Source organism: Babylonia areolata, chromosome 4 (genome assembly GCF_041734735.1).
Source record: "Babylonia areolata isolate BAREFJ2019XMU chromosome 4, ASM4173473v1, whole genome shotgun sequence".
NCBI lineage: Eukaryota > Metazoa > Mollusca > Gastropoda > Neogastropoda > Buccinidae > Babylonia > Babylonia areolata.
The window spans coordinates 7,794,240-7,821,929 of NC_134879.1; the positions used below are offsets into that span (position 1 = coordinate 7,794,240).

Below are 27,690 nucleotides of genomic sequence, written 5' to 3' on the forward strand. Positions count from 1 at the left end.
TTCTTGTTGGGCACCTATCAGCTCTGCTCACGAGACGTCTATGAGTAAAATGCGAACGATTTTCTGACATTCTGATGAGAAACCAGAGCATGAAGAAAGTCGAGAACGAATGGATGAATGTTGAGTTTGCTGAATCGGCTGTTTGATATAAACATCGACGAGAGTTATTTCCCGTGCACCAATGAAATTGAAACTTGGCAAGAAGAACGAGTGAAACTGAAAACAACGTTTTGTGGCTGGTTATCTGATTCAGCTCAGGTGAGGTAGGCAATAACCATCCGTCAGTGTTACATAGTATTATATCAATGCTGCAGGTACTGACTATTAAGTGTAGCTGTAAATTTATTATAGCCAAGAATTTTCGTGATGAAGGGGCGCCCTAAGTGGCGAAATTCCGAATCGGTGCACATTTGATATGGACATCTTTCAGTAGATGTGAATACACAAGTAATCAAACTTAAGCATTCATTAGATACGCATGGTTTTTCATTCTTTTCTGTCTTCGCTGCACCCCAGCCAGGAATTTATCATGTGTGTGTGTGAACGAGTGAGGGAGAAATCATAGTTTACGAAAAGGATTTAATATATATATATATATATATATATATATATATATGTGTGTGTGTGTGTGTGTGTGTGTGTGTGTGTGTATGAGTGAGAGAGAGAGAGCATATTGATAAGACTTCATTTTTCATGTTGAATTTTGATAAAGATTGCTTCTCCACCATTCTTCACTTTACAAGCCCTTTGCATTCACAAAGTATAGTAAATGAGAATATTGTGTCTGTCATGATCACAGGTATCAGCGAATGTGGCATTGGCATCTACAGTATCACATGGCAGCCCAAAGGCAGAATTGTATCAACTCAGTGAAGGGACTTTTTTCATTCTCTCTGAGGAGTATACACCAGAAACAAAAACTTCTGCTATTCTTTCGGAAACAGAGTCAGCATTTCAGTCTTTTACATTGTGTAAGGGCAACACCAAAGTCTAAGACACTTGATGCTCATAAATCAAAAATTCTTACAGAGGGCTCTATGAAGGAGGCAGTGAAAGTCAATTCTAGATTGACTGGTGCAATATTTTTGTTTCCAAACATGGCTGAACCACAGCGAGGATTTAGCATGACAGTTCCTTCAGCCAATCAGCTTGGCATGGGAAAAGGAAAAGAAGCTGACCAGGAACATGCATATCAGACTAGCAGTGCTTCTGGAGAAGATGACTGGGTAATCAGATTGAATGTGGATGTGTGTGTGCGTGTGTGTGCACATGTTTGTCGTATGTATACTTTCCAGGTATTTTGTATATTATTTATACTGAATGGTTTTATTTATTTGCATGAATTGCTGTGCTCCTCTGTGTTTTAATTAAAGTTATATAATTAAGTGAAAGAAAATGAGGATTATGTTTTAGAATACACTTAATTTGCTTTAGATTCTGATTGTTATATAACAGGTCATGGACTTGCCATCTTCATGACAAACTTTTTTGAGTCTTTGAACAGTTAATTATTACAAAACAGGCACCCTTCCACTCATTTAAAAAAAAAGGATGGAAGTGCCTTGAAAAGGACTGAAGTGACAGCTTGTTGTTGTTGTTGTTTTTTTTTCTTCATTTGCCAAGATGGAGAAAGAGATAAATATTTTTCATTTCGATCACCTCACAACTAAACCAGTTGTGGCAGTTCTGACCATCATTGAAGTGGAATGATCATATGGTGTGCTGAGACCCCTGGCTCATAAAGTGCTCATGACAAACATTATTATTTAAAAATTCTTCTTCTGCGTTCGTGGCCAGGCTGCAACTTTCACGTTCACTCATATGTACATGAGTGGGCTTTTACATGTATGACCGTTTTTACCCTGCCATGTAGGCAGCTGTACTCTGATTTTGGGGGTGTGCATGCTGGGTATGTTCTTGTTTCCATAACCCACCGAACGCTGAATGGATTACAGGGTCTTTAACGTATGTATTTGATCTTCTGCTTGCGTATACACATGTAGAGGGTTCAGGCCCAAGCAGGTCTGCACATATGTTGACCTGGGAGATAGGAAAAATCTCCACCCTTTACCCTCAGGTGCTGTTACCAAGATTCGAACCTGGGACCCTCAGATTGAAAGTCCAGCACTTCAACCACTCAGCTATTGTGCCCATCATTATTTAAAACAAAATCCCATCTTCATGTGATCAATTTTTATTGGCAGGTTTACGATGTGTACTGATAGTCACAGAGTGTTGGATCTGGGTTTGGTAGCTCAAGCCTTTCTTTTACCTCCAGTGTTCAAAAACTGGATGTGTAATTCTGACCAAGTGGACATTGGTTTGTTGGTTTTCCACTGAGAATTGATCAAGAATCCTTTGCAGTTGTTAGTCCTTTAGAACTGTCACAAAGCCTTTTTAGGCTATGCTGGATGTATGCCATGTTATTCCTGTCTGCCTCATTGTAACTGATGAATGTATTATGTAGAGAAAACCAAAAGATTGTGACCAAGTGACCAGAGAAGCCCCTCCTGTTTTGTCTGTCTCACTGTCTTTCTCTATCAGACTCTATTTGATATATTAAAATTTTAAAATTTCATTGTTTAAGTGCCATATATAGCTTTGCTTGTGGCATGATACACATATATCTGGTTTGACATAACACCTTGATGATGAAATATATATAAAAATTTCAGCTGTCCCCCTTGCAAATCCTATCAGGATACATATATTTTATGTGGGCAGGTGCTGAGATTTGCCAATGAAAATGGTAAGCCTTTTGGTAGTGTATGTGTGTGGGTGGTGTTGGTGCACATACATGCATGTGCTGGTGCGCATGTGTGTTTATGTGTGCAATACTATGAGAGTTTTGTTTAAAATGACCAAAGAAGGATTTATTAACAGATCAGAATGATCATCTGTTTTGTGAAATATTTATTCATGTTATTTCTGTCATTCAGTGATTCACCAAACTCACTCATTTTTTATGTGAATGATACAATTAAGGAATATACAACACTGTACCTTGTTATGAAACAGAAGTGACATGGTAATGGTTTATCAGCCTGCATCCTAGGAGTAGTATGTATTTTTCAATGGTAGTTTTTTCAGTTTGAGCACGTAATTTTTTTAAGCAACTGTAAATTATATGATCTAAGATCTTGGTTATAGTCAACAGATTAAGGGCTAGGTGTGTAGATATCAGTATAAATACTTTCCCCCACTGGTGTATGCCTTTCTCTTGAGGGAAAAAAAAGGTCCAGTGAAAGATACAGCAACAACAAAAATAATCTCTTTAGCCACCAAAGTGGCGGAAACAAATTTCCAATACTGCTGACATATATTTTGTGATAAATGATAATGATAATAACAACAATAATGATAGTGATTATGGCAAAAACTGTCATTGACAGTCATACAGGCAGAGCGGTTTTTGTTTGTTTTTGTATTTGTAATGAACAGCTGATGCTCATTGTATGTTCACACTCCCTCCAAACAATATTTTGAAAATGATATATTTCCCTCTTTTCATTTGCATTCCAATGTCCCCCTCCCAACCCTCACTCTTTGCATGCAGAGAGGGAATTTCCAAATCAGCTGCTTTTGCTGTTGGAATGGTGCTCATGGGCACATTTGGCTGTATTTGGGTCTGGCATTGTCCCCAACATGTTAGGACAATAGGCGATGATTGGTAGCTTGCTGGCAGCTCCACATGCAGCTACTTCTAACACAGCTTAGGGAAAATAAATTAGGCTAGTTTTGTTGTTGTTTTTAACTTAATCACTACACATGGATCCCTCAAAGCAAAAAGTAGTGAATAAATCAGTATGTCAGGCATTGGCTTTCATCTGTCCAACGTACGTTCACGATGAGGTGGTAGGATAAAAATGCAAAAAATCCCTGCCTTCATTACACCTTCTACCCTCTGATCATCTTGACTCTTCTTTTAGTTTTTACCATCCCTCCATCTGATGACACTCAATGGTGATCAGAAAGAAAGTCACAGGAAAAAAAAGTCACAGAAAAGAAAATAACAAAATTAAACAGGAAAAAAGTCAGTTAGACTGTACTTGCTCACATTACATGCCTTAACCCTTATGTACAGCGACCGGGGCATTACATGCTGATGGCTGTTAATTTGGCCAAACTTGATCTGACAGACACTCAGATCTCTTTCTCCCTTCCCCCTCTGATAATGAGATGAACCTAGTTTCATTAAGACCAGCTGTCTTTGTTCACATACTCAAGGGATACTACAGCATGTCCTCAGCTACACATTTCAAAGGTTCATGCGACCACAATTTATCATTTTACACTGCTCCCTGTGTTCTATATCAGAGTATAGACAAAAAACTTCAGTCTGGTTATGTGTTATACACTTTAATACATTTTGATTTACTGACTTTGCAGATTTTTATTATTTTATTCTTTTGTCTTCATGGAAGTGATCCAGAGCAATAAATGTGGCCTAAATTGTGCCTAAATGACTATATTTTACCTGACAGAACAGGAGAAATGCCAACAGGTCTGGTATTTTAAAACTTTTATATTTACTCTGACTTTTCATCTGTAACTTTTTTCTCTTCCTAATCATGTGACTTTTTTACCTACCTAATTTTTTGACATTTTTTCTGTTACTTTTTTACTGTGACTTTCTTTCATACAATCCCCTCAACAATCCCTCACCCCAGTGATGTGTAAATGCCAAGAAGCTGACCATGGTCCTGCTCCAGAGTGCTGATCAACCCAACCAGCTATGTGTCTGTCAGTTCAGTGCTTGGTCTGTCGGTAACGCCAAAAAACGCACCACGATCGCTGACTTCATGACTGACCGTGAGTCCAGCAACAAAAGCAAGTGTTCCGACCTGATGCCCCCTGGATACAATTTATTTTCATTTCCACATCACCTCGGGTGCCAAGTGTGGCGGTGGTATTATTGTCATTATATGAAAAAAATTAAAAAAACCTGTCATGTGTCAAGCAGCTCTTTCACCTCATCCTTTCCCTTCAACCACACTTCATTTGAAGGGACAGAAGTGTCATTTCAGTCTTCAGTCTTCTAGTCATGTTGTCTTGTTTAGACCTTCAAGTTACTTGGTTGTGCACAGCGCTTTGAAAAAAAAAAGAGAGAGAGAGATGAGGGAGAGAGTGAGGGGTGGACCATGGACCTTTATTTCACAGTATCTGGACTGGACCTCTCTGACTAACGAAGCACTCCATGGGAATCATCCCAACCGGCACAGCTGTAGCCCATCATTTACCATTACTTTGATGCATGGTCTCTACTCAGATGTTTTAGGTTAGGATGCTAAGCTCCCTCGTGAAAGATACCAAGGAGGGAGCCTTAGCACCTGATGCTGGCAGGGATTCCATGCTGGGATAGTTCTTGGAAAAATACTATGTTTGTATGTGTTTGTTTTTGTGGTAACTTGTCTGAACTTAAGGGAGTGGTTGCATCTAGTGCGGGTGGTGCAATTTTGTAGAACATGGACAGTTGGCTTTTATTTCCCTTCGTGATTCAAGTAATTCCCACTTTAGTTCATTGACCATAGCTGAGACGCTGCTGGTGGTGTCATAGCAGTTGTTGACATAAATATATTTCACTGTTCCTCTCTGAATGGCTTCTAGCTTCTTGGTCATATCCTTGGTGTGAAAATTTCAGACTGTGCAGCAGTACTCAAGGTGGGGGTGCCCCAGGGTCTAGTAGGTGTTCGTTTTTGTTTCTCTGCTTGCAGTTCTAAGATTTTGTTAGAGGAATATTGTTGGCATTCTTTGTGATTTTATCCACATGGGAATTCCAGCTCAGTTCTTTGTTGAGGTCAACTCCAAGGTAGGGAGCTGATGATGTTCTAACCAGATTGTGTCCCCTTAGGTGGTAATCAAAGGTCACAGGCTTCCTGTATCGTGAGCAAGCCAGTATGTTGCATTTTTTGCGGGTGGAACTGCATGCCCCAGGTTTCTTCCCACTTAGGATGATTAGATCCTCCTGAAGCAGTTCGCAGTCGTCTTCGTGGCAGATCTCTCTTTTGACTATACAGTTGTCTGCAAACAATCTGGTTCTTGACTTGAGCTGGTCTGGGAGGTCGTTGATAAATATGAGACAGAGTAGGAGGCCTAAACAGTACCCTGTGGCACTCCGCTGATGACAGCAGCTAGGTTGAATTCTGTGCCATAAACTATGACTTGCTGGGTGCGGTTAGTGAGAAAGGTTGTTGATCCTCTGATGGATCTTACATGGATTGTGGGGTACCTTGTCAAAGGGCTTGGAGAAGTCTAAAATAATCATGTCTGTTTGGATTTCTTTATCCAGGCTAGAGGCAGTTTTGTGTGTTGAGGTGAGGAGCTGGGTCTCACAGCTTCTTCGCGTCCTGAATCCATGTTGGCAGTCTGGTAGGATGTTGTGATGATCAAGGTGCCGCATGATGTTGCTGGTGACAATGTGTTCCTGGATCTTAGAAATGAGACTGGTCAGGGAAACTGGTCCGTAGTTTGCAACACAGTTTTTGTCCCCTTTCTTGTAAATTGCTGACACATTGGTGTGTTTATAGTCTGTAGGGACACGTCTCTCAGTTTGTCTTCTTGAATATCAGCATGAGCAGTGGTGCCAGTTCTTCTGCAAATTCTTTCAAAACTCTTGCTGGTATTTCATCTGGCCCTGCTGCCTTGTGTGGATTGGACCTTGAGAGGATTTTGAGTACTCCGTCATCATTCATAGATGGGCACAGACCTGCTAGTGCCTGAACCCCCTTCATGTGCATACACACGCAGAAGATCAAATACACATTTAAAGCTCCTATAATCCATGTTAGCGTTTGGTGGGTTATGGAAACAAGAACATACCCAGCATGCACAACCCTGAAAATGGAGTATGGCTGCCTACATGGTGGGGTAAATAAGCAAAACGGTCTTACACATAAAATATTACATGTCTGTCTGAGTGTGTATATGAGCATGCCTGAAATCTAATTGAATGACATGGGGAAACGAATGATGAGTGCCCAATGGCAACCGTCAGTCGGTTCTACCCAGGTAGGCAGCCTGTTGTACAAATGTGTTTGTAAAGTGCTTAGAGCTTGGTCTCTGACTGAGGATAGCCACTGTATAAGTATCCATATCATCATCATCATCATCATTGTAATATCCTTCATCTCTGGGAAGGGTGTTCCTGATGGCACTGGAATATCACTCTGTTTATCTTTTGTGAAAACAGTCTGGTACTGAGTGTTCAAAATATCTACTTTATCTTTAGCTAACAAGTGCAGTCTCTCAAGATGTTTCAAGGGCGCAATGCCAGTGTTGTTCCTCCTTTGAGATTTTATAAAGCTCCAGAAGCATTTATGTTCTGATTGCATGCTGGTTTGTTTTCTTCCATGGGGTCAGTCAGGTTGTTAATGTATTTCCAAATGTTTTGGCATTCCTCTCTCTGAATTTCAGCTTTGGCCTTGGTGTAATCATTTCTCCTTGAATGTGCAGATCTTTGCCCATTCTCGATTTTCTTGTCAAGGCGCTGGAGTTTTTTTCCCGCCTGTTCTTAACATAGTTTGTGAATGTGATCCATGGCTTGAGGTTGTTGTATTTGTAGAGTTTAGATGGTATATACTCTGTGATCAAGCCATGGAGTGAAGTCTTTAATCTTTTACACAAGTCTTCAACTGACAATGTGGTGGCTAATGTCTCAAACTTAGGGCAGAGATTTTTTAGCTTTTCTTTCATAGAGGGAAAGTCTGTCTTTCTGTGGATAAATACCCTTCTTGGACTTCTTTGATGGATGACAGGTCGCAGAGGGATTCTATGAAGACTGCTTCATGATCTGATATCCCCGTATTAATTTTACTGTTTTAACCAGCATTTTGTTGTTGGTAAAGAACAGCTTGGTGGTATTAGCTGTGTAAGTGATGATCCTTGTTGGCTTCAAGACTGCTCCTTGTGATGGTCACCCATGATGGGTAGTAGCTCTGAGGATAGGGTTGGCTGGTTAGTGTGTGATTTAACAGTGTCTGTCAACCAGTACATGTCAGGGAGATTGCAATCACATCCTGTCCAGATGTGCGAGTCTCGTGGGATCTTGTGCAAGGACTTGTCTAACTCTCTAAGACAGCCTGGGCTTTGGAAAGCTTGTGAAAGATATAGAGACCAGATGTACAAGCTTTTAGCACCTTTTATTTTTATTTTCACCAAGATAGATTAATTAGTTGACTCTGCATTGGTGAGTTCTTGAGGTTGGCAGCTCTCATATTTTGAGGATACAAGAAGAAAAATTATTCCATGGTTGCTTGACTCTCTGTCCTTTCTGTACGCTGTGTACTCTAGAGGGAAGATTTCAGTGTAGTGAATGCCAGTATTGAGCCAGGATTCTGAGCCTACAACCACATCAGGCTTAATGGCATTGATGATGCTTTCCAGTTCTGGCTTCCTTCTCTGGACAGATTGGCTGTTGAGAACAAGAATCCTCATTGGCAGGTCTTTCCTTGTACTATGACTATGGCCCTGTTGTGAAATACGGGGCCAGAGTTGTGATACTGATGTGCATCTCTTTGTCCAGATGTGGAGGACGAAGCTTAGGTCAGAACCAAAAGCATTACTAACTGGGGAAGTGAGTACCATGTATGGATTTCCTCCCATACCCTGGAGGGGGTCAGGCTGGTTTTTCCTTGAACCCTGCCTGGGCGGTCACTACCTTGTTGTAGTTGGGAGGCTTAGTGGCCAGTGATCAAGCGAGCTAGGTCGGCGGGGGCATCAGTGCATCTAAAGGTTTATCACTTTCTAGGCCTTATTTGACAGTCTACATTGCCATTGTAGCTGACCAGGCTGTATACCTATAGGAAAGGGCCTATGTGGAGTGAGGGCCTAGAGGTAACGTGTCCGCCTAGGAAGCGAGAGAATCTGAGCGCGCTGGTTCGAATCACAGCTTAGCCGCCGATATTTTCTCCCCCTCCACTAGACCTTGAGTTGTAGCATGGGCGCTAGTCATTCGGATGAGATGATAAACCGAGGTCCCGTGTGCAGCATGCACTTAGCGCACGTAAAAGAACCCACGGCAACAAAAGGGTTGTTCCTTGCAAAATTCTAAGAAAAATCCACTTCGATAGGAAAAACAAATAAAAAGTACGCAGGAAAAAATACAAAAAAATGGGTGGAGCTGTAGTGTAGCGACATGCTCTCCCTGGGGAGAGCAGCCCGAATTTCACACAGAGAAATCTGCTGTGATAAAAAGAAATACAAATACAAATACAAAATCCTCTCACACAGAGAACATCAGGAACAAGGGAGTTAAAATGATAAGTTTTTATTTTAAAATTTTATGTTAATACAATAAACAACTATTGAAAGGGGAATAAAATTTGACGTGAAAGCAATAAAAACACAAACACACACAAAACAACAACAAAAACACAACCCAGCCGTCCTGAGTCTCTGGTCTTGATTCTTCAGACAATATTGGCCACACCTTGGCAGCTGCAGAAGTGTCCTCCTCTTCCCAAACTTAGTGTCACAGAGGAACTTGCGCAGACTGAAATTTGGGCAAAATGGGTGGGAATGTAGATGGAGGGAATAGGGTGACAAGGGGAAATTGGGATCTTGGGTCTTGACAGTGGCTCTGTGTCGTTCCCCTGCGGAGAGACCGAACTGGGGGGACTATCAGCAGACTGGGGAAAGGAGAAAGGAATGGAGGAAAAGGGATACTGGGGGGAAACTTGGGGAATTTACAGTTGACGGCAGTCCTGTATCATCTTTCCACCGGAGGCACACCTTGCCAAGCCAAGAGTGGGAACAGCTGGCAGACTGGGGGAGGGAGAAACAGATAGAGGCCTAAAAGGCCAGCATTACATTCCAATTTAGAATTTAACCACAAACTAGCAAACATTCAATTTATATGAATACAAGTAAAATCAACAAATAGAATCTTGGAGTAACATTCCCAATGTGCTGGCCTAAATGTAACAAATGAAAGAAAGCAGAAAGCAAGTGATAACGAATAAAAGTAAAGGATTTGATTGCCTTTATGAATTCCCTCCCTTTCCTACAAAAATGTCACTTGTAGAAACGGAAATTTTAATCCTGAAAATATAACAAAACAGAATAGTTACATGGAATACTTGTTTTCCCCTTGTGGTTATAAGTAAAGAACAACAAAGCAACCCAAACTTGGTTCACAGAGACCTCAAACACATGAGTGTTTCCATAACTTGGGGTTCAACTCTGGCTCCACTAAACTGGGCATCCAACTGAATGCCACCTACCCAACAGCTCCTCTGCCTCTCACAAAACATACCAGGGGGAAGAACCACTGCCACTCCACATAACATGAACATATTCAACCACACGTGCAATTTGGGAACAAATTCACGCACTTAGACATGCTCACAGGAGAAAAATGAAACCCCATGCATATGAAAAAGATTAAAACATGGAAATATATAAACTTCCCATGGCAACCTGGTTGTTTTTGCACTGATGCCCCTGGTAGAGCTTCCCATGCCGAACAGGATGTGAGGCCCAAACTTAAAGTGACCCACTGTCCCTTTTGCTGTTCTCTCTTCTTCTTTTTACCGGTTCTTTTTCTTCAGCTCCCCATCAAGCCTTCATTTCCTCATTTTTTTTCTCTGCAGCCTTTTCTCTGTGGCCTTCTTCAGGCACGCCATGTTTGCCTTGTGGTGTGACCTGTGATGGAGGGAAATGAGGTTCTGGGGATTGAGAGCGCATGCTGTTCTCAGCATGTCCCTTGGCTCAGACCTCCCCTGGATGGGTGGCACACAATTAGCCAATGTGTGTCGATCAGCTGCCCCTGCATGGGGCTGGGTCGGGACTGGTGGTGGAGAGGCTGGCTGGGGCAGACCCCGCAGTGTCCGGTTCTCTGTTCCCAGGAGCTGGGCATGATCGGGGGGGATAGAGTTGGTTCTTGGTTGTTTTTCATGTGTCCCTCCAGAAACCTGGAGGGGTTCCCTTGGCCCTGGCCCCTGGGTTGGACTTCATGGTGAGTGGGTGAGGGAGGGATGGGAAACCCCAAAATTCTTAGGCATGGCTTCCACACAGTCCCTCTGGGGGTGGGGTAGGGGGGTGGAGACCAGGAGCGGAGAGCTGCTCCAGCTCCGGTTTGGAGGTTTGTAAGTTGTCTGGGTTTTGGCTATCGTGGCTTGTGGCGGAGGGTGCTAGTGCTGGCGGACCCTGTCAGCTCTCGGCCCTTTTGCCATCCAGAAAGGCTTTCAGTGTCTGGCTGGTGCCCTGAAGTCCATCTAGCGATTGAGGAATGGATCATTCCTGATGGGGTGTTCATCAGAGAGGCAGTCGCAACTTTTGCTGAAGGCTGTTGCATTCGTGGATCGTGCGGTGAAGGTCTCTCCTCACCGGGGGCTTGGCTGCTCAGGGGGGGGTAATTAGATGTCCTTATTTGAGGGGAGTCTCGGAGGCTGATATCAAGAGGGAGCTGTCTTCTCTGGGGGTCACTGACATCTACAGGATAATGATACGTAAGTCCCAACCAACACTTTCTTCCTCAACTTCTGTTGTTCAAACATTCCGAAAGACATCAGAGTCGGCTACCTGCAGGTGAGCTTGTTCTTGTGCATGCTGTCCCCTCTCTGGTGCTTCGGGTGCCGAAAGTTTGGTATTGTGCGGGACTGCTGTGGGGAGGGGTAGGCATGTGGTGCCTGCTCAGGGGCGGTTCACCAGGGTGAATGTGATGGTCTGGCCCTTTGCATCAACTGCGGAGGCAGCCACCCATCTTCTTCGAAGCATTGCCCCACCTGGAATAAAGAGGAGATCCAGAAGGTGAAGACAGAGAAGAAGATACCCTTTTTTGAGGCAGGGAAGGTCGTGGAGGCTGCTTTGCCAAAGGTGGGACCGTCGTATGTGTCGGTCGTGCGACCCAGGATGGTAAACATTGCAGTCCGGACAGTGTCCGCAGGGACGTGGACAGATGCACCAGTTGGGGCAGTCGGGTCCTCAGGGGCTGCTGGACGAGGGGGAGAGGCCTCGGGTGGAGGCATGGTGTCTGCCTCTCGTTCCCATCCCCCCTCATCCCACCTCTCATCAGCTGGCCATTCGGGCTGGTAGGAATGCCCAGAGGCCTCCCCACCACCCCCAGTCTGGGGCCAGGTAGGGAGGGAGGGCTTGCTATCTCAGTGAGGTTGGGGAGGACTGGGGTGAGGGATGTCCTGGCTTGGCCAGACACAGACAAAATAAGTGTTCATGGAGGTATAGATGGACAAGGAGGCTGCTGCAGTTTTGCCCTAGTTTTTTTGTGGCGATTATTCAATGGAGTATCCATGGTTTTGGCACTAACTTTGAAGAACTCCAGTTGCTTTGTCATTCTTTCGGGCCTTTTGGGTTTTAACTCAATTTTTAAGCCCACTCAACCTGATGGATTGACAGGAGGTGTTGCTCTGTTTTTTGCATTGGTCTGTTTTATATAGTACTGTTTCTTTAGGCACACCTTTGCAGGTGGCAACAGCTGAGTCGCACTAAATAGAGCTATTGCTGTATGTTCAGTCTGTCTTCCTCCTCCTGTCCCTGTCTGGGGCAGGACCTGATGAACCTTGTTGGCCGGCGTCCGCGGCTTTTTATGGTGTTGGGAGACTTCGGTGGCCGCTCCCCGCTCTGGGGTGGTGAGGTGGTGTTGGCCCGAGGTCTCTTGGAGGGCTTTCTTTCAGACATGGACATATGTTGTCTGGGTGACGGGTCACCCACTTGCCTTCATCTTTCTTCTGTGGGGCTTTCGTGTCTGGATCTGTCGGTCTGTGATCCATCGTTAGTCCTGGGCTGCGAGTGGAGGGTGCATGACAGTCTGCATGGAAGTGGCCACTTTCCTGTCATCCTCTGTTCCACAGATGTGGAGGATGGCTCTCTGCCTGGCTGCCTAAACTGTGACAAGGCTGGCTTGGGAATTTTTGCTTCAAAGGTACGAGTGGAAATGACGGAAGTGACGGTCTTGCGGGGTGAGGATCCTGCTGACACTCTGACAGAGATGGTCTTGGAATGCACCGGGGTGGCGGTGCTGTTGTCTGCCTCCAGGCCTTGGATGCCAGGGGTGCCCTGGTTCGGCACAGAATGTGGGGATGCCCGAGGGTCTCAGAGGGGAGTGCGGGGGTGAGTCTTTCAGAGACCGGAGGGATGGCGTTGGGACCCATCGGCCGCTGGGGGTGATGGCAAGATGTCTTTTCAAAAAGAGTAGGCAACAATCCTGGATGCTCTGATTGCAGAGAGGAGGGCAGTTGCAAGTTTGCTGGCCTCCACCATTGACTCGAACTCTGGTTCTGCCCATGGCTCGACCCTGTGCCTCTAAACCAAAGACCTGACGGAGGGAGCGCCTGACAACACTGAAAACTGTAACCTTCCATTTACTCTGAGTGAATTGGGGTCTGCCCTTCGGACCTGTACGGAATCCTCTCCTGGACTGGACGAGGTTCGTTGCACACTTTTGAAACATCTTCCGGAAGCCTGTCTCGAAACTTTACTTAAAGTCTGCAGTCATGTCTGGACCAAAGGCTTTTTCCCACCCTCTTGGCGGAAGGCCCTCATGGTCCCTGTGCCAAGGCTGGGACGGAACCTCTCTGGCCCTTCAAGATACTGCCCAGTTGCACTCACCAGCTGCATTTGTGGACTGGTGGAGAAGATGGTTGGCAGTGGACTGATGTGGGAACTGGAGGCCGACGGCCTTCTGGCAAGGGGCAGTGTGGTTTCAGCAAACATTGGTGTACCATTGACCATCTGGTCCGTCTGGAAACAGCAGTAAGAAACGCTTTCGTTAACAAACAGGATGTGGAGGCCTTTTTTTTTCTTTTTTTTTTTGAGAAAGCCTGTGATACCACCTGGAAATATGGCATCCTCTCAGATCTTAACGTCGGCTTCTAAGGACATCTCCCCCAGTTTATGCACAATTTCTTGCAAGACCGACAATTCCAGGTGAGGTTCAGCACCACTCTGTCCAACATCCATGAGCTGGAGCTGGGTGTTCCACAAGGGAGCATTCTGTCATCTGCTCTCTTCAACATCAAGATGAACGACATTGTCCGATCGGTTCAGAAAGGATTGGACAGCTGTCTGTGGACAATTTCACCCTTTATGCAACTGGCAGCACGTGCAGCAGCTTCCAGTGATGGCTTCAGCTCTAATAATACATAGTTCTTCTATGGCGTGATATCCAGCACCAATGCTGCTCAAAGCGCCTTACATCATAGTTGACTCTAAACATGCCTTAAAAAACATATCAACCACTGTCTGACAATGGAAAACATCCAGTGTGTTCATATGAATGCAAAAGCACACTAAAGATTATAAAAGCTATGAAGTAAATAAGGCTTAGATTAAAACAAAATGCATTTCATAGAACACACACACACACACACACACACACACACACACACACATGCACACACACGCACACGCACACACACACACACGCACACACACACACAAATGTCCCTCCCTTACAGACACACACACACACTGACATTAAATATCAACTGCACCAAAAACAAAATTGCATAAGCATTAAAATATTTCTTATTTTCTAACATGGAATTCTGTCTGGACATACTAACATGTCTACACACTTACACACGCGTACCAGAGCACTGAAACTTCACAAACGCACGTACGCATGCATGCATGCACGCACGCATGCACACACACACACACACACACACACACACGCCCATTAAAAATAACCAGATAGAAAAAATGACATCACATCTAAGACTGAAACTACATAAAATACACAATGCATTAAAACAGAACTACAAAAATACTAGCACAAAGATACTTGCAAACAAGCATACCTTGGTTTCACCATTCAGAACAAAAATGCTTACGGAAAAGGTAAGTTTTCAGATCTGACTTTGAATGTAGGTCAGAGGAATTTCTAAGAGATGAAGGTAGAGAGTTCCACACTTGGGGAACCTAAGCTCTGAAAAACCTATTTCCAGCGCATTTTAGATTAGTCCTTGGAACTTAAGCAGCTTTTCAGAACTGGATCTTAATGTTCTGTGTGGTTCATATGTTTCCAATACAGAGGAGAGATACAATAGAAGAGCAACTTGTCAAAATGTTTGAAGGCGATAGTTGCTAACTTATAGTGAATGCAGGACTCAATTGGAAGCCAGTGTAACTGATTCAGCAGAGGTGTAACATGATCAGCTCAGTGTAGATAAAATTCAGCATTGAGCAGAGGAGAACGGTTTCACCTTTTCTTCCACGAAAACTCAGTGTATCCACTTTCACAACTTTCTTTTTGGACCCTGAAATCCATCTGGGAAAATCCATCATCCTGATGGTCAAGGAAACCAAATTTCAGGGGGTCATTTTTGATCAGAAGCTGAATTTCCTCAGCCCATTAAACAGCTGAAAACTTCCTGCCTAACAGCTCCAAACATCATCCGAGTCATGGCACACACGGACTGCGGTGCTGATAAGAAAACACTTTTGCACCTCTACAGAGCCTTGGTGCGGTCCAAACTGGACTACGAGTGTGTAGTGTACGGATCGGCCAGACCGTCTTACCTGAAACTGCTGGACCCGATACACCACCAAGGGCTCTGTCTCAGCTTAGGTGCATTCCGCACCACCCCTGTGCACAGCCTGTATACAGAGGCAGGGGAACAGCTTCTCTCCATCTGCAGATTGAAGTCGACCATGAACTACTACTTGAAACTGTCATCAGAACCCAAAAACCCTGCTTAGGATAGTGTCTTCAACAAGTCCTTCAACAAGGAATTTGAAGACAACCCAAACTGCATCCCTCCTCTTGGACTCCGCATTCAGCCACACATAGAAAATGCCAATCTGGATGTCGACGGCATCTCAGATTTCTCCAAGTTCCCGACAGCCCACCGTTGACCTTTAAAACAAACACCTGAGGTCCGATTCGATCTGACCTCGCTGCATCTGCATTCTGTCCCGCCTTTCCTGACCAGCCCGCAATGGAACACATCCTGTCTGATAGCTCAGTGTACACTGCGGAACTGACTGCACTGGTTCTAGTGATAAAAATGGTTCTCTTTTCGAAACAAAAGAGCTTCATGATCTTTTCCAACTGCTTGTCAGCCCTGGAGGCGATCGCCTGCAGGAATCTGACATCCCAACTGCTGGAATTCTACAATGCTTTTACTCTCGTAACGAAGAAAGGATATGATGTTGTGTTGGCCAGCCATGTTGGCATTCGTGGTAACGAAAGGGCAGACCAGCTGGCCAAGAATGCTGTAATGGAAGAATTATCAAGATCCTTCGTACCATTCACAGACATGAAGCAGAAGGTGAACACTTACGTTAAGGATCTTTGGCAAGAGGAGTGGAACACCCAGATGGACAACAAGCTGTTCCAAATTCATCCAGACCTAAAAGAGACTGCGCATGGGGCACACTTTTTTTTCCCTCATTCTTACTTGTTGAAGGGGGAGGAGGTCCATCAATGTATTCCCTGTGATGAGTCTCGCACTGTGAGACATGTGCTCCTTGACTGTTGGGATCTACATAACGTTAGACACAGACATTACACGACGGATTCTCTGAAGACTTTGTTTCGTGATGTCTCTCTGTGGGTGCTGATGGACTTCTTGAAAGAAGTGAACATTTTTAATCAGATTTGAAGGTTTAAAACTATGGAAGGTTTTTAAACTTTGAGAGGAAAGCTTAAAGTGGTGACTAGTTTTTATTGTTTTTTTTTTTTTTACCCTTGACTTTTAGTAGGTATTAACGTGGCAATAGCCTTGAGATGGCCTTAGTGGTTGGTGAGGCTGTAAACACCATAATTTGATTTGATTTGATTAATTATTATCAAAAACAATCATTATGCAAATTAAGAATATCCTGTCATCATCTAGCAATAGAAAAAGGTATTTCAACATCCCAAAAGAAAGGAGACTGTATTTACAATGTCAAACTATAGAGGATGAATATTATTTCTTAGATGACTGCGAGTTATTCCAAGAAATTAGTGTAGAATTCATACACAAAATTCAAAAATACCTTCCAAATATGATTAAACCTAGTCAGCTAATACTTGAAGACAAACTTTTGGGATTGTTTGGAAAATTTGTCATTAACTGCTGCCAAAAGAAGCCAAAGCATATTGGAGTGACCATATTTATTTACTATTATTTTGTTTTGCTTCTTGTGTGTGGTATATGTGACTTTGCAGTTGTGTCATATAAGCCTTGTTCAGGTTTAATTGACATGAAGATTGATTCTGATTCATATAGAAGTGGGCGCTATGTCTTGAAAAGATTATCTTTTAGACTTATCATCAGTGATTGTGTGTGGTGTGTGTATGTATATATATATGTTTGTGTACATGTGTGTGCCCATTTGTATGTCTGTGTGTGACCGAGAGAAGTAGTATGAGTGTTGTTGCCCCTGTGTGTGTGAGTGTGTTGTGTGCGTGTGTGTGTGCATGTGTGATGTGTGTGCGTATGTGTGTCTGTGTATGTGCATGTGTGCACCCATTTGTATGTGTGTGTGTGTGTGAGATAGATATGTTGTTACTGTTTATCTGTTTGCATTATACACCATACCATATTATTGTTTCTTTGATATTACTTTTTGCAGTTACTGTAAAGCGCCTTGAGTGTTGGAATGTTCTGTATAAATTTCCATTATTATTATGATGATTGAGCTACTCATCTTGAAAAAGAAAAAAAATGATGGTGTGGATGTTGCAGGTTTCCTGTCGTGGTGTCGAAACTCCTACCTGACTACTGTGGTTGCCATAGCAATGATGGCTGAAGGAACCACCCCTCTGGCATTGCAGGCCGCAGAAGGTATACGTCTGGTTGTGAAAGTGTTCAGTTTCAGTTCCAAGAAGGTGTCAAAGTGTGTGGACTGATTCATATAATCTACACCATGTCTGCTTAAAAAAACAATGATGAAAGGAGGTGTTTGAATTATACTCGCTCTTTGGTGATACAAACTTAACATGTCAAATTGATGCAAATTCATCCTGTCACTTTGCTCTGTTTGACCACATAATTATAGTGGCAACACATTGAAAAGATGCCCAGCCAAGTCCGCCCTGCTCTAGTCAGTCAAACATTGTAATAGCTACAAGCAATGACTCATTTCATGGCCAAGAAGAAAAGCCCCATGTGAACCACAGCAGAGACGGTGGGGACGGACAGGCGAGCATTTGAGTTTGACATAGTAATTATATATTATCAACCAGGAGTATAATTCAAACCCCTCCTTTTGGTGTCACATACTGTGCCATGTCGCAGTAGGTTCATTGGGACTATTATCCTATCAATCAAAATTGTTTTGAGCACCATAACCAGGGCACTCAAGTGCATTAGCAACCAAACAGCAAACTTAGCATCCAGAGGAGATGACCAGCTTGCAGAGAACACTGCCGCATCCACTCAGCTAAAGCTCACATGACAGGTAGACTCACACACAATATTCACATTCTGACTTCACTCTTACCCAGGGATAAACAACATGACATTGTAAAGACACTCCTTTCTGACTGTTAATGCATCAAAGAAAATGAAACAAACATGTCCACAGTTTTTCCTTCAGGGATAAATCATATGAAAAGTCCAATCCAAGGAGACACAATCAATAATTTATTCCCCCTTACACTTTCCCATTATAGTTTTGAAATCATCATATTAATTATTTCATTTGTTTCTTTTCACAACTGTATTGTCACTTGGTTGACTAATTATAAATATTTGGAAATAATTCTAAAGTCACATGTCAAAATCCGAAAGAATAATGACAATGATTTCCAAATATGACTCAAAGTGTGCTGCAGTGAATACTAGTCTACAGCAGTTCAACCACTCAGCAACTTAAGTGGAAAAAAAGAGTAAGTACCGGTATACACAGTGAAAAAAAGTTTGAGTATAACTCTTAAAAACTCTGGAAAAAGAAATGCAAAGTCACAACACAAATACACAACTTTCATACAATATTTTTTACATTTTTTTATTTTAAAAAAAAGGGGGGGAGGGGGAATGTCCACACATACTATCAGAAGCCTTGTCAGAAATTTCAGCAAGGGAAACTATACATTAGATAGGAGCTTATTGTTATAGACTGTAGGAAGAATTTTCAAAATGGGAGAAAGAACCAAGAATGGAAGTATCAAGTAAGATAGAAGTTATTAAGTAAAGACAAAGAAAGCCCTCTAATGGCACCCTAACGGCAACCACTGCCTGTAAACCTGGAGATGGGGTGCCTGAGAACAACTCAAAATAATGTATCACAGCAGGATAGAGTAGAAATGTTTTCCAAACCAAATCTGGCTAGAAAACAGGTATCCTACCAATGAAAAAACAAATACAAAAACACATGACAAAACAAAAACGTAATTATTATCAGTTGGGAAGAACATGTCTCTCTAAGGCCATGTCCCATTGCTTCCAATTCATGAGTAAGAGACGGATGAAACTAACAGGTGTAAGATATATTCAGAGGGGAAGAGACTGTCTCTCCAAAAGAAGGATGAAGCTAGCAGTTGTAAGATATATTCAGAGGAAAGAGACTGTCTCTCCAAAAGAAGGATGAAGCTAGCAGTTGTAAGATATATTCAGAGGAAAGAGACTGTCTCTCCAAGAGAAGGATGAAGCTAGCAGTTGTAAGATATATTCAGAGGAAAGAGACTGTCTCTCCAAAAGAAGGATGAAGCTAACAGTTGTAAGATATATTCAGAGAAAAGAGACTGTCTCTCCAAAAGAAGGATGAAGCTAACAGTTGTAAGATATATTCAGAGAAAAGAGACTGTCTCTCCAAAAGAAGGATGAAGCTAGCTGTTGTAAGATATATTCAGTCTCTCCAAGAGAAGGATGAAGCTAACATTTGGAAGATATATTCAGAGGGAAGAGACTGTCTCACCAACACCACGCCCACTTGCTTCCAATACACGAACAAGAAAAGCTTGGAGCTAAAGAACTCTGGGGAGGGGTGGCAAATGGAAATTCAAATTCTCAAAATACAACTATAGTTCTTAGTCAGGGTCAACACTGTCACACTGCTGCATTCACTCAGCTCAGGCTCACACAACAGGTAAACTGACAAACAATGTTGGCATTCTGTCTTCACTCTTACCCAGGGATAAACAACATGACAACGTGAAGTCACTCCTTTCTAATTATTAATACATCAAAGACATAATAGTAATCATCATTATGATGGAAATGATAGTAATACAAATAATAATAATAATAGTATCATTTATTTTCAGTCTAATATCATCATCTTCAGACTATAAATGAATGAAGGAAACGCAGGTGAATATAAGGTACACTGGAACACTTTTTACTGTTTATTAATCCTTTATTCTCCTAGCCTCATTATTTTTTTAAAATTTTGAGCCACATACCCAACAGAGCAACCATGTGTTCTGTATTGTCTGTATATTCTGTGTAGCGTATTCATGATTAAAAGGCTATGCCAGTCTTGAATAAAAAGCTAATTTGTATTTGCATATTTCTTCTGTCATTGCTGTTGTGTGCACATGTCAAATGATTGGTGTAAGGACAAGCCCGGAGCTTCCTTTTTGAGGAAGTATCTGGGTTAGTTCCCATATACTTTTTATTTATCTGTGTGCTAGATGAACTGGTGGCATAAGTAGCATTGACTTGAAATTGTGCCCCTTGTCCATTGAGAGAGTTACCACTCTTTACTGTTCATTAATCTTTTACTCTCTTGGCATCATTCTTTAATTACTAATGTTTGTTTCATTGAACATTTTAAGTACCGATCTTTGTGTGATTAAAAACAGCACAGTCAAGTGTGTGCACAGTATAATAATTTATATTATTTATATATTTGTCCTGTCATGTTTCTCAGCTTCCTGCTGTTATCCATCATACACAGATATGTATTTCAGACATTAAAGCATGGATGACAAACAACAAACTTCAGCTAAACAATGACAAAATGGAAGTGATTTTCATTGCGCCCAAAAGACTTCTGTCCACTGATTCTGTTCCTACTTTGGTTAAATTGAATAACTGCCTCATTCAGACGTCTACGACCATGCGCAACCTGGGTGTCACACTTGATCAGACACTATCGTTTCACCACCATGTTTCCTCTGTATGTCGTGGGTGCTACATGGTGCTCCATTGCACTGGTTCTGTTCGTCATCTTCTTTCTGAAGAGGCCACCAAAACACTTGTTTCTGCTTTTGTTCTCTCAAGACTGGATTATTGTAATTCTCTCCTTGCTGGCTGTCCTCAGAATCTTCTCGTTCGACTTCAAAAGGTGCAGAACGATGCTGCTCGTCTAGTCATGAGATGCTCTAAATCTACCTGTATCACTCCCTTGCTTTGTGCTCTTCATTAGCTCCCTGTTGAGAAACGAATTGAATATAAACTGTCTCTGCTGTGCTTCAAATCCCTGAACGGTCTCACTCCTTCCTGTCTTACTGATCTTCTACATCTGTACACTCCATCACGACAGTTGCGCTCCTCATCTGACACTCACCTTCTCTGTATCCCGAGCTTTAATACCAAGACTGCGGGCCAACGTTCATTCTCTTTCCAGGCCCCGTCCTTGTGGAATAAGCTCCCCCTTTCCCTCCGCAATTCGGTTTCTCTGTCATCCTTCAAATCTTCTCTTAAAACTACTCTTTTCACATCCTGATTGGCATCTCTATTTCATTCTTCTCCAGTTTGTGTGTCCCTTCTGCATGTGCGTCTGTTGTGTGCGTGATAGGAGAATGGGAAAATCGTGGTGGAAGTGGTGACTGTCCCTTGATGCCTGTGCTGTTTCGTCCCAGTATACTTGTCCTATATGTATTTTTGTTTTTGTAAGTGCTTAGGGCTTTGGTAAGATTAAGCGCCATGAATGCCCATTATTATTATTATTATTATTATATGCACTTAAGCTGCATGGTCATTGTATAGAAATGCACCTTATTATTATTAGTTATTATTATTTGCATGTGTATTGTCACACATGCATGCACATACCTTATTGCAATATGTATAACACAGTAAAGCAGTGCAACACAGCAATGTACAGCAGGATCTCTCACTGTGGTACGAGTGAACAAGTATTTAACAGTGTCCTTTTGGTTCTGCCTGTGCTTAGTAGCCAATACTGGATTTGGTCCCCAAAATGAGTTCCGGTATTCTTTTTTGTCAGTGTTCCATTGGACTGATCATGAAGTTATTATCCTGAAGATAGGAATTAGTGGTCAGTTTGTACTCATGATAATCTTACAGTAACAAAGTTATCTTTGGCTGAAACCAAAAGAAAAACCTACGTACACCTCAACAAAAATACATTCATAAAAAAGAAAGGAAAGAATATAGTTTCTGTCGCACGTTTTCCTTTGCAAGGATTCTATATTTCTTGTTTCAAATTGCAAATACATATTCTCTCTCTCTCTCTCTCTCTCTCTCTCTCTCTCTCTCTCTGTCTCTCTCTCTCCATCTGTCTGTTTCTCTGACACACAAATCTGAAAGCGAAGTACATTTGTTGTTCTGTCCTGGATGGTCTCAGAAAACAATCCCTAAGGTGTTTTTTTAGACAACCTTCTGTATTCAAACTTAAATTACTCATGGCCTCCGTGAATGAGGATCTTGTCAAACAATTTGCCATTATTTGTATAAGGTGTTTCAGGTTTGTTCTGTCATTTCTATGTATCCTGTATTGTAATTTTGTTCAAGTCTATGTTAGATATGTTGTACCCTTGAACTAATGTTTTCAAACCACCGCTGTATGAGGGGCCGTGGCTGGTATGATTAAAATGCATTCTGTCTTTCTCTCTTTTCCTTATTCTCACGTGCACACATGTGCGAGTACACACACAAGCACACAGCTGTGTTTTGAACTAATGTGTGGTTTGGTTTTATTATATCTTCAGGTGCTTTTTTCGTGTCGGGCTTGAACCTGACATGGGGCACGTACCACTACATCTACAACCTCCTACGCTTGCGCCGCAAGATGGGCATGTCGGCAGTTGGGGCACTGATGTATTTCTCCATGGCGGTGCTGCACCTGGGTCTGTGGTTTGTTGTCTGCACACTCTTCCTGGGCTACACCGATGAGACAGCAGACAGCAAGCTGGTTGGGCTGGAAGAGAAAAGCGCTGCCGAACAAGGGGACGATGTGTGAGGGTCTAAATCTGAGTTGTCAGTGCGGAGGATTTGGGTTTATTCATTTGTTGTTATTGGTGAAAACGTTTAAGGGGGAAAGGGTGGGGAGGAGAGACATGATTCAAAAAGTGTGTGTGTGCGAGTCTGCAGAGTTAACAGGGATTTGTGTGTGTGTGTGTGTGTTGCTGGTAGAAATGTTTGGGAGGGGTGGGGGAGTGTGAGGGAGGGGGCAAGGGACATGATTCAGAATAGGATTTGAGTGTGTGTGTGTGTGTGTTGTGTATTGTCATTTGTAGATTTATTCTGTGCATTTAATTATCTATTCAGTGCATGAGAGCTAAGTCTTAGTTTTCACTTAATATCTTCACAATTTTGCAGCTTGAGGTGTCACATTTTAGAATATTGTTAGTTGAATGTTTCTTGCTTTATTTTAAAATGTTAGTTGAATGTTTCTTCTCAATGTGTGATATATGTACATGGTATTCAAGGCAGGGTTACATTCTTTACTATTATTTCTTGATGGAGATTTGAAATTTTGGGCAGATTTGTCTTTGAAGCAGACAAAATAAATCCTATGGTTGATCTGATTTAAGAAATGACAGGTACTTGAATCTTTGCATGAAACTATCAAACCAATATCTGTTTATCTTGTTTGTGATAATGTATTTTGATTATTATGAGTTTGCATATTTGACTTTAAAAAAAAGAAGAATAGATGATTGATGGGTAATGTAACAGTCTCTGGCAGAAATCAGTTTCAGTTTACAGTTTTTTGCTTTTTAAGATATACTTATATCATTATAGGTTGGTGCTCTCCCATCACATATTGTTATTTATATTAACACGTATGTGTATGTTTCTCTGTATTGTTTATTAAAGAAGTCTGAGGTTATCAATATATGTTAATGACATTGATAATGATTATCATCATCATAATACTGCAGACTGATGCTCACACATCCCAGACAGGGAGCTTGTGGCATTTACAAGAAAAGTTACACTTACATATACATGTATCCATTCATGTACAACATGCCATAGACAAAATCACACACACACACACACACACACACACACACACACACACACACAGCCACACACACACAGCCACACATCAGAAGTTCAAGAACCACATTAGTTAGGAAGAAGTTATGTACTCATCACTGTATTGAGTCTATTTCTGTGAACCTTTTTTCATGTTGCTTTGCTGTGCATGTACTGCCTGAGAGCTTTCAGACACACTTGAATTGTTGAAGAAAATGTTGTAATTCTTTAAGTTGCAGTTATTCTTTTTCCTTCGTAGTGTTTTTTTGTTTGTTTGATTTGTGTGTGTGTGTGTGTGTGTGTGAAGCCCTTGGCACAATGGATATGAATTCACTGCCCTACTGGCCACAGAAAGGCTTTGGGACCTATAACCTTAAATAAGTGTAGCGGTATCATCCCAAGAATATAGCCACCAAGTTGAATAGGGAGAAGTGGCAGCTGCACCTATTTAACAGGATGCTGTGTGCAGCGGATGGTCACCATCATAAAGGAGGCTATCAACATACATTTCACTACTGAACGCTGTTAGATTGTAGATATTTCCAGCAAAATGGTTCATCATTGTTCGGCAATAAACTGCAACAACAGGGACAGGAAAGAGGCCCAAGCATATGGACTGACATTCCACAAGTGAATACTTATCTATGCACTTTCTTTTTAAAACAAAACATAACAAACTTTTATCTTTGGCATACCTCTCCCTCTCTCTTACTACTACTACTTAAAATGATAACAACAAAACCAATACTAATACTAATTATGATAATGATGATAATGATAATGCCAGTAATGATGAAAACAATAAAAAGCAAAAGCAGCAGTTCTTTTATATAAATGTTTATTTGGGTCCCTGATGATAACCATATATCATTATGATAAATAGTGTATACTACAGTTGGTTACCCTAATACAGCCTTTTATGACTCCCTCCAGTATGAACAGCATCGACTGACTGATTAAACTGTGTCTGTTGTATTTGCAGAGGGAATACAAGAGATGCAAATGGAAGCAAAAACACTATATCATTTTAAAAAGATTGATGTCACAAATCATGCACAAAAGACAGTAGTTTTCCAACAATAGAAAGTCACACAAAGAACTGTGCACTAATGGGTGTGAATGGAAAGAAAAGGAAAGAAGTCTAAAAAAGAAAATGGAGTCCGAACAAAAAAGGGAAAGAAAACCAGAATTAGGAGGACAGAAGCCCTATCAATAAATAAATTAATAAAATTATATTTAAAAAAAAGAAGAGGAAGAAAGAAATGAAAAAAATAGGAGGTTGGAGACTCCACAAAAACAAACAAACAAAAAAGTGTTGGTGTGAGTTGTGTGTGTGTGTGTGCCATTATCTTTCTATCTCTGCATTTGCCCCTCTCCCTCCTTTCAGTCTTCATTGCAGTTTCTCTCTCTCTCTCTCTCTCCCAGTTGTTTGTATATTTCATGTAAGGTAATTTTCAGCTGCAACAGAATTGCCAGCTCACAGAGACTCACAGAGGCAATCACAAGGTAACAAGTGCCAACTGGCAGGCGGTTGCCTCCCCTGAGATAGTGGCCAGCTGATGCACAGTCAGCCTTCCAATTCAGCTCGGTGAGTAAAGTGAACTCTGCAGCCTTTAAAGTACCTCATCACAGAGTTGTGTATTTCTTTAGCATTGTTAATCTAGTTAAATATACCGTTTTGCGTTATACCTTGAATTGAAATTGCAATATTGAATAAAAGTTTTCTCAGCAGCGTTCTTGTGTCACAGTACTGTGTGTCCGTGAAGCCATTTCAGGGTTTGCACAATTCATATTGGACACTTCAAATTCTGCCTATCAGTGGGTGTGAATGTAAATGGGCAAAGCACATGTTCCACCACTCTTCTGAGACCTTTGTGGCTGTATGCTACTACTATTTCATCAGTTTCAGTTTCAAGGAGGTGTGAAAGCATGTAGACCGGTTCATATACATGTATCCCCCCAAAAATGTTGATTTAAAAGAGCAGATGCCATTACCTGGACCTACACATAAACCCAAGGCACTGGCCAGGCCTTCAGATCATTTCTATAATAAAGATATAATATCTCATATATATTTTTTATATTTGTGTTGTTTTTTTATATCACAGTGAGGACAGTCATGTAAAGGACTGTTCTGTTCAAACCATCTGAGCAAGTGTGACAGACTTATTATGAATAATTTTGTTCATTATGAATAATTTTGTGGGGTTTTTTTTTTTTTAACATTTTCATTTCATTTTAATAATTATAATGATAATGGATACTTATATAATACACTATCCAGAAATCTGCTCTAGGTGCTTTGCAAAATGTGTTTGTTTGCATGACACAAAAAAATTACACCAAAATGTGACTAACAAACTAAGCACACACACACACACACACACACACACACTACATACATACATACATTTTGACATACATATGTACATAGCAGCTGCCCTCCACACACACACGTACACACATGCACACACACACACGATCAAACATACAAAGACACACAAATACACATTCATACACATGCATGTGTATGTGTAGACATACATGTGCATACATAGTCAAGCACACCACACGCAAAGAAGTGAATCTGCCTCATCTGAACTTATTACTGGGGGAAGAGGTGAGTTTTGAGACTAGATTTGAATGAGGTGAGGGAGTCAGAATGAGTGAGCTTGTGCGATTTTGAAAGAAGACGATCTGTGTCTGTAGGTCTTATTTCTGATGTGAGGTATCCTGAGAAGTCAAGTATCAGAGGAAGAATGGAGCTGGTGAGACAGAGCATAGATATGGAGTTCAGGAAGATACTTTGGGCCAGATCCATTGACTGCAGACAAGACAAGACAAATGGTTTATTGTACATCAGCCTCAGGCCATTATACAAACACATGGGAAGTGCGGGCGGTGGGGGGCAGGGTCTGGTGCGGTCGCTGGTGGGGGTTAGAGGAGTACAATCTGGATAAACATATCAATAGTAAGAACATTGTTATGTTACCAGGATTATTTGCATATAGAATGGAATCCTGCACAATATATATTTGTGATGTTGGTAAATGTGTAACATTAAAATGACACTACAAACGTTATGTTAAAATGCTAAGTAATGTCAGATGTACATTATGAGCACGTTTGTTATCATTATTATTATTATCAGTGTGTGTGTGTGTGTGTGTGTGTGTGTGATCATTAAAGACGTTTGTCAACCCTTTAGTTTTTGCCGGCTGAACGACAATCAGTGATAACCACAACATCCCCTTCGACTTTTTATCAGCATGTCTGATTCTGTTGAAATTTGTGAGCATGCGAGTTCATATTATAACAATGTTTTTTGTTGGTTTTTTGTTGGTTTTTTTAAACTTGTTTTATTCAGTACAAGTACGTAGTGAGCAATCACAATCACATTCAACAGCCTGTTTTTTTTCAACAAAGAACATACATATAGGGGTGGGGAAAAAGGGGGTGTGGGGGGTAGATGCAAATACATACATACATGGGAAAAGAGGAGGAGACATACTGGAGAGACATACTTGATAATCGATGCATTTACATACGAATGTGATTCAATTACTCTGCAATGACATATAGACTGCAGAATTGCAACACACTGTTTCAATGGGACTTATACTGT

At 41.7% G+C, this 27,690-nt stretch overlaps 1 protein-coding gene across 4 annotated transcripts; it reads left to right on the plus strand.

Annotated features, from left to right (window-relative positions):
- Nucleotides 1-25,798, plus strand: LOC143281552 (transmembrane protein 160-like). 4 transcript variants are annotated; one of them, XM_076586770.1, is made up of 5 exons: nucleotides 3-263; nucleotides 800-1,226; nucleotides 2,725-2,749; nucleotides 17,634-17,732; nucleotides 22,790-25,798. In XM_076586770.1, the coding sequence occupies exons 1-5, from the start codon at nucleotides 118-120 to the stop codon at nucleotides 23,038-23,040; spliced, it is 948 nt and encodes a 315-aa protein (XP_076442885.1). In that variant the 5' UTR covers nucleotides 3-117; the 3' UTR covers nucleotides 23,041-25,798. The 4 variants fall into 4 exon arrangements, with proteins under 4 accessions (XP_076442889.1, XP_076442885.1, XP_076442887.1 ...); XM_076586772.1 differs by having other exon boundaries at nucleotides 3-258; nucleotides 1,113-1,226; XM_076586771.1 differs by having other exon boundaries at nucleotides 126-258.
- Nucleotides 25,799-27,690: the final 1,892 nt, after the last annotated feature.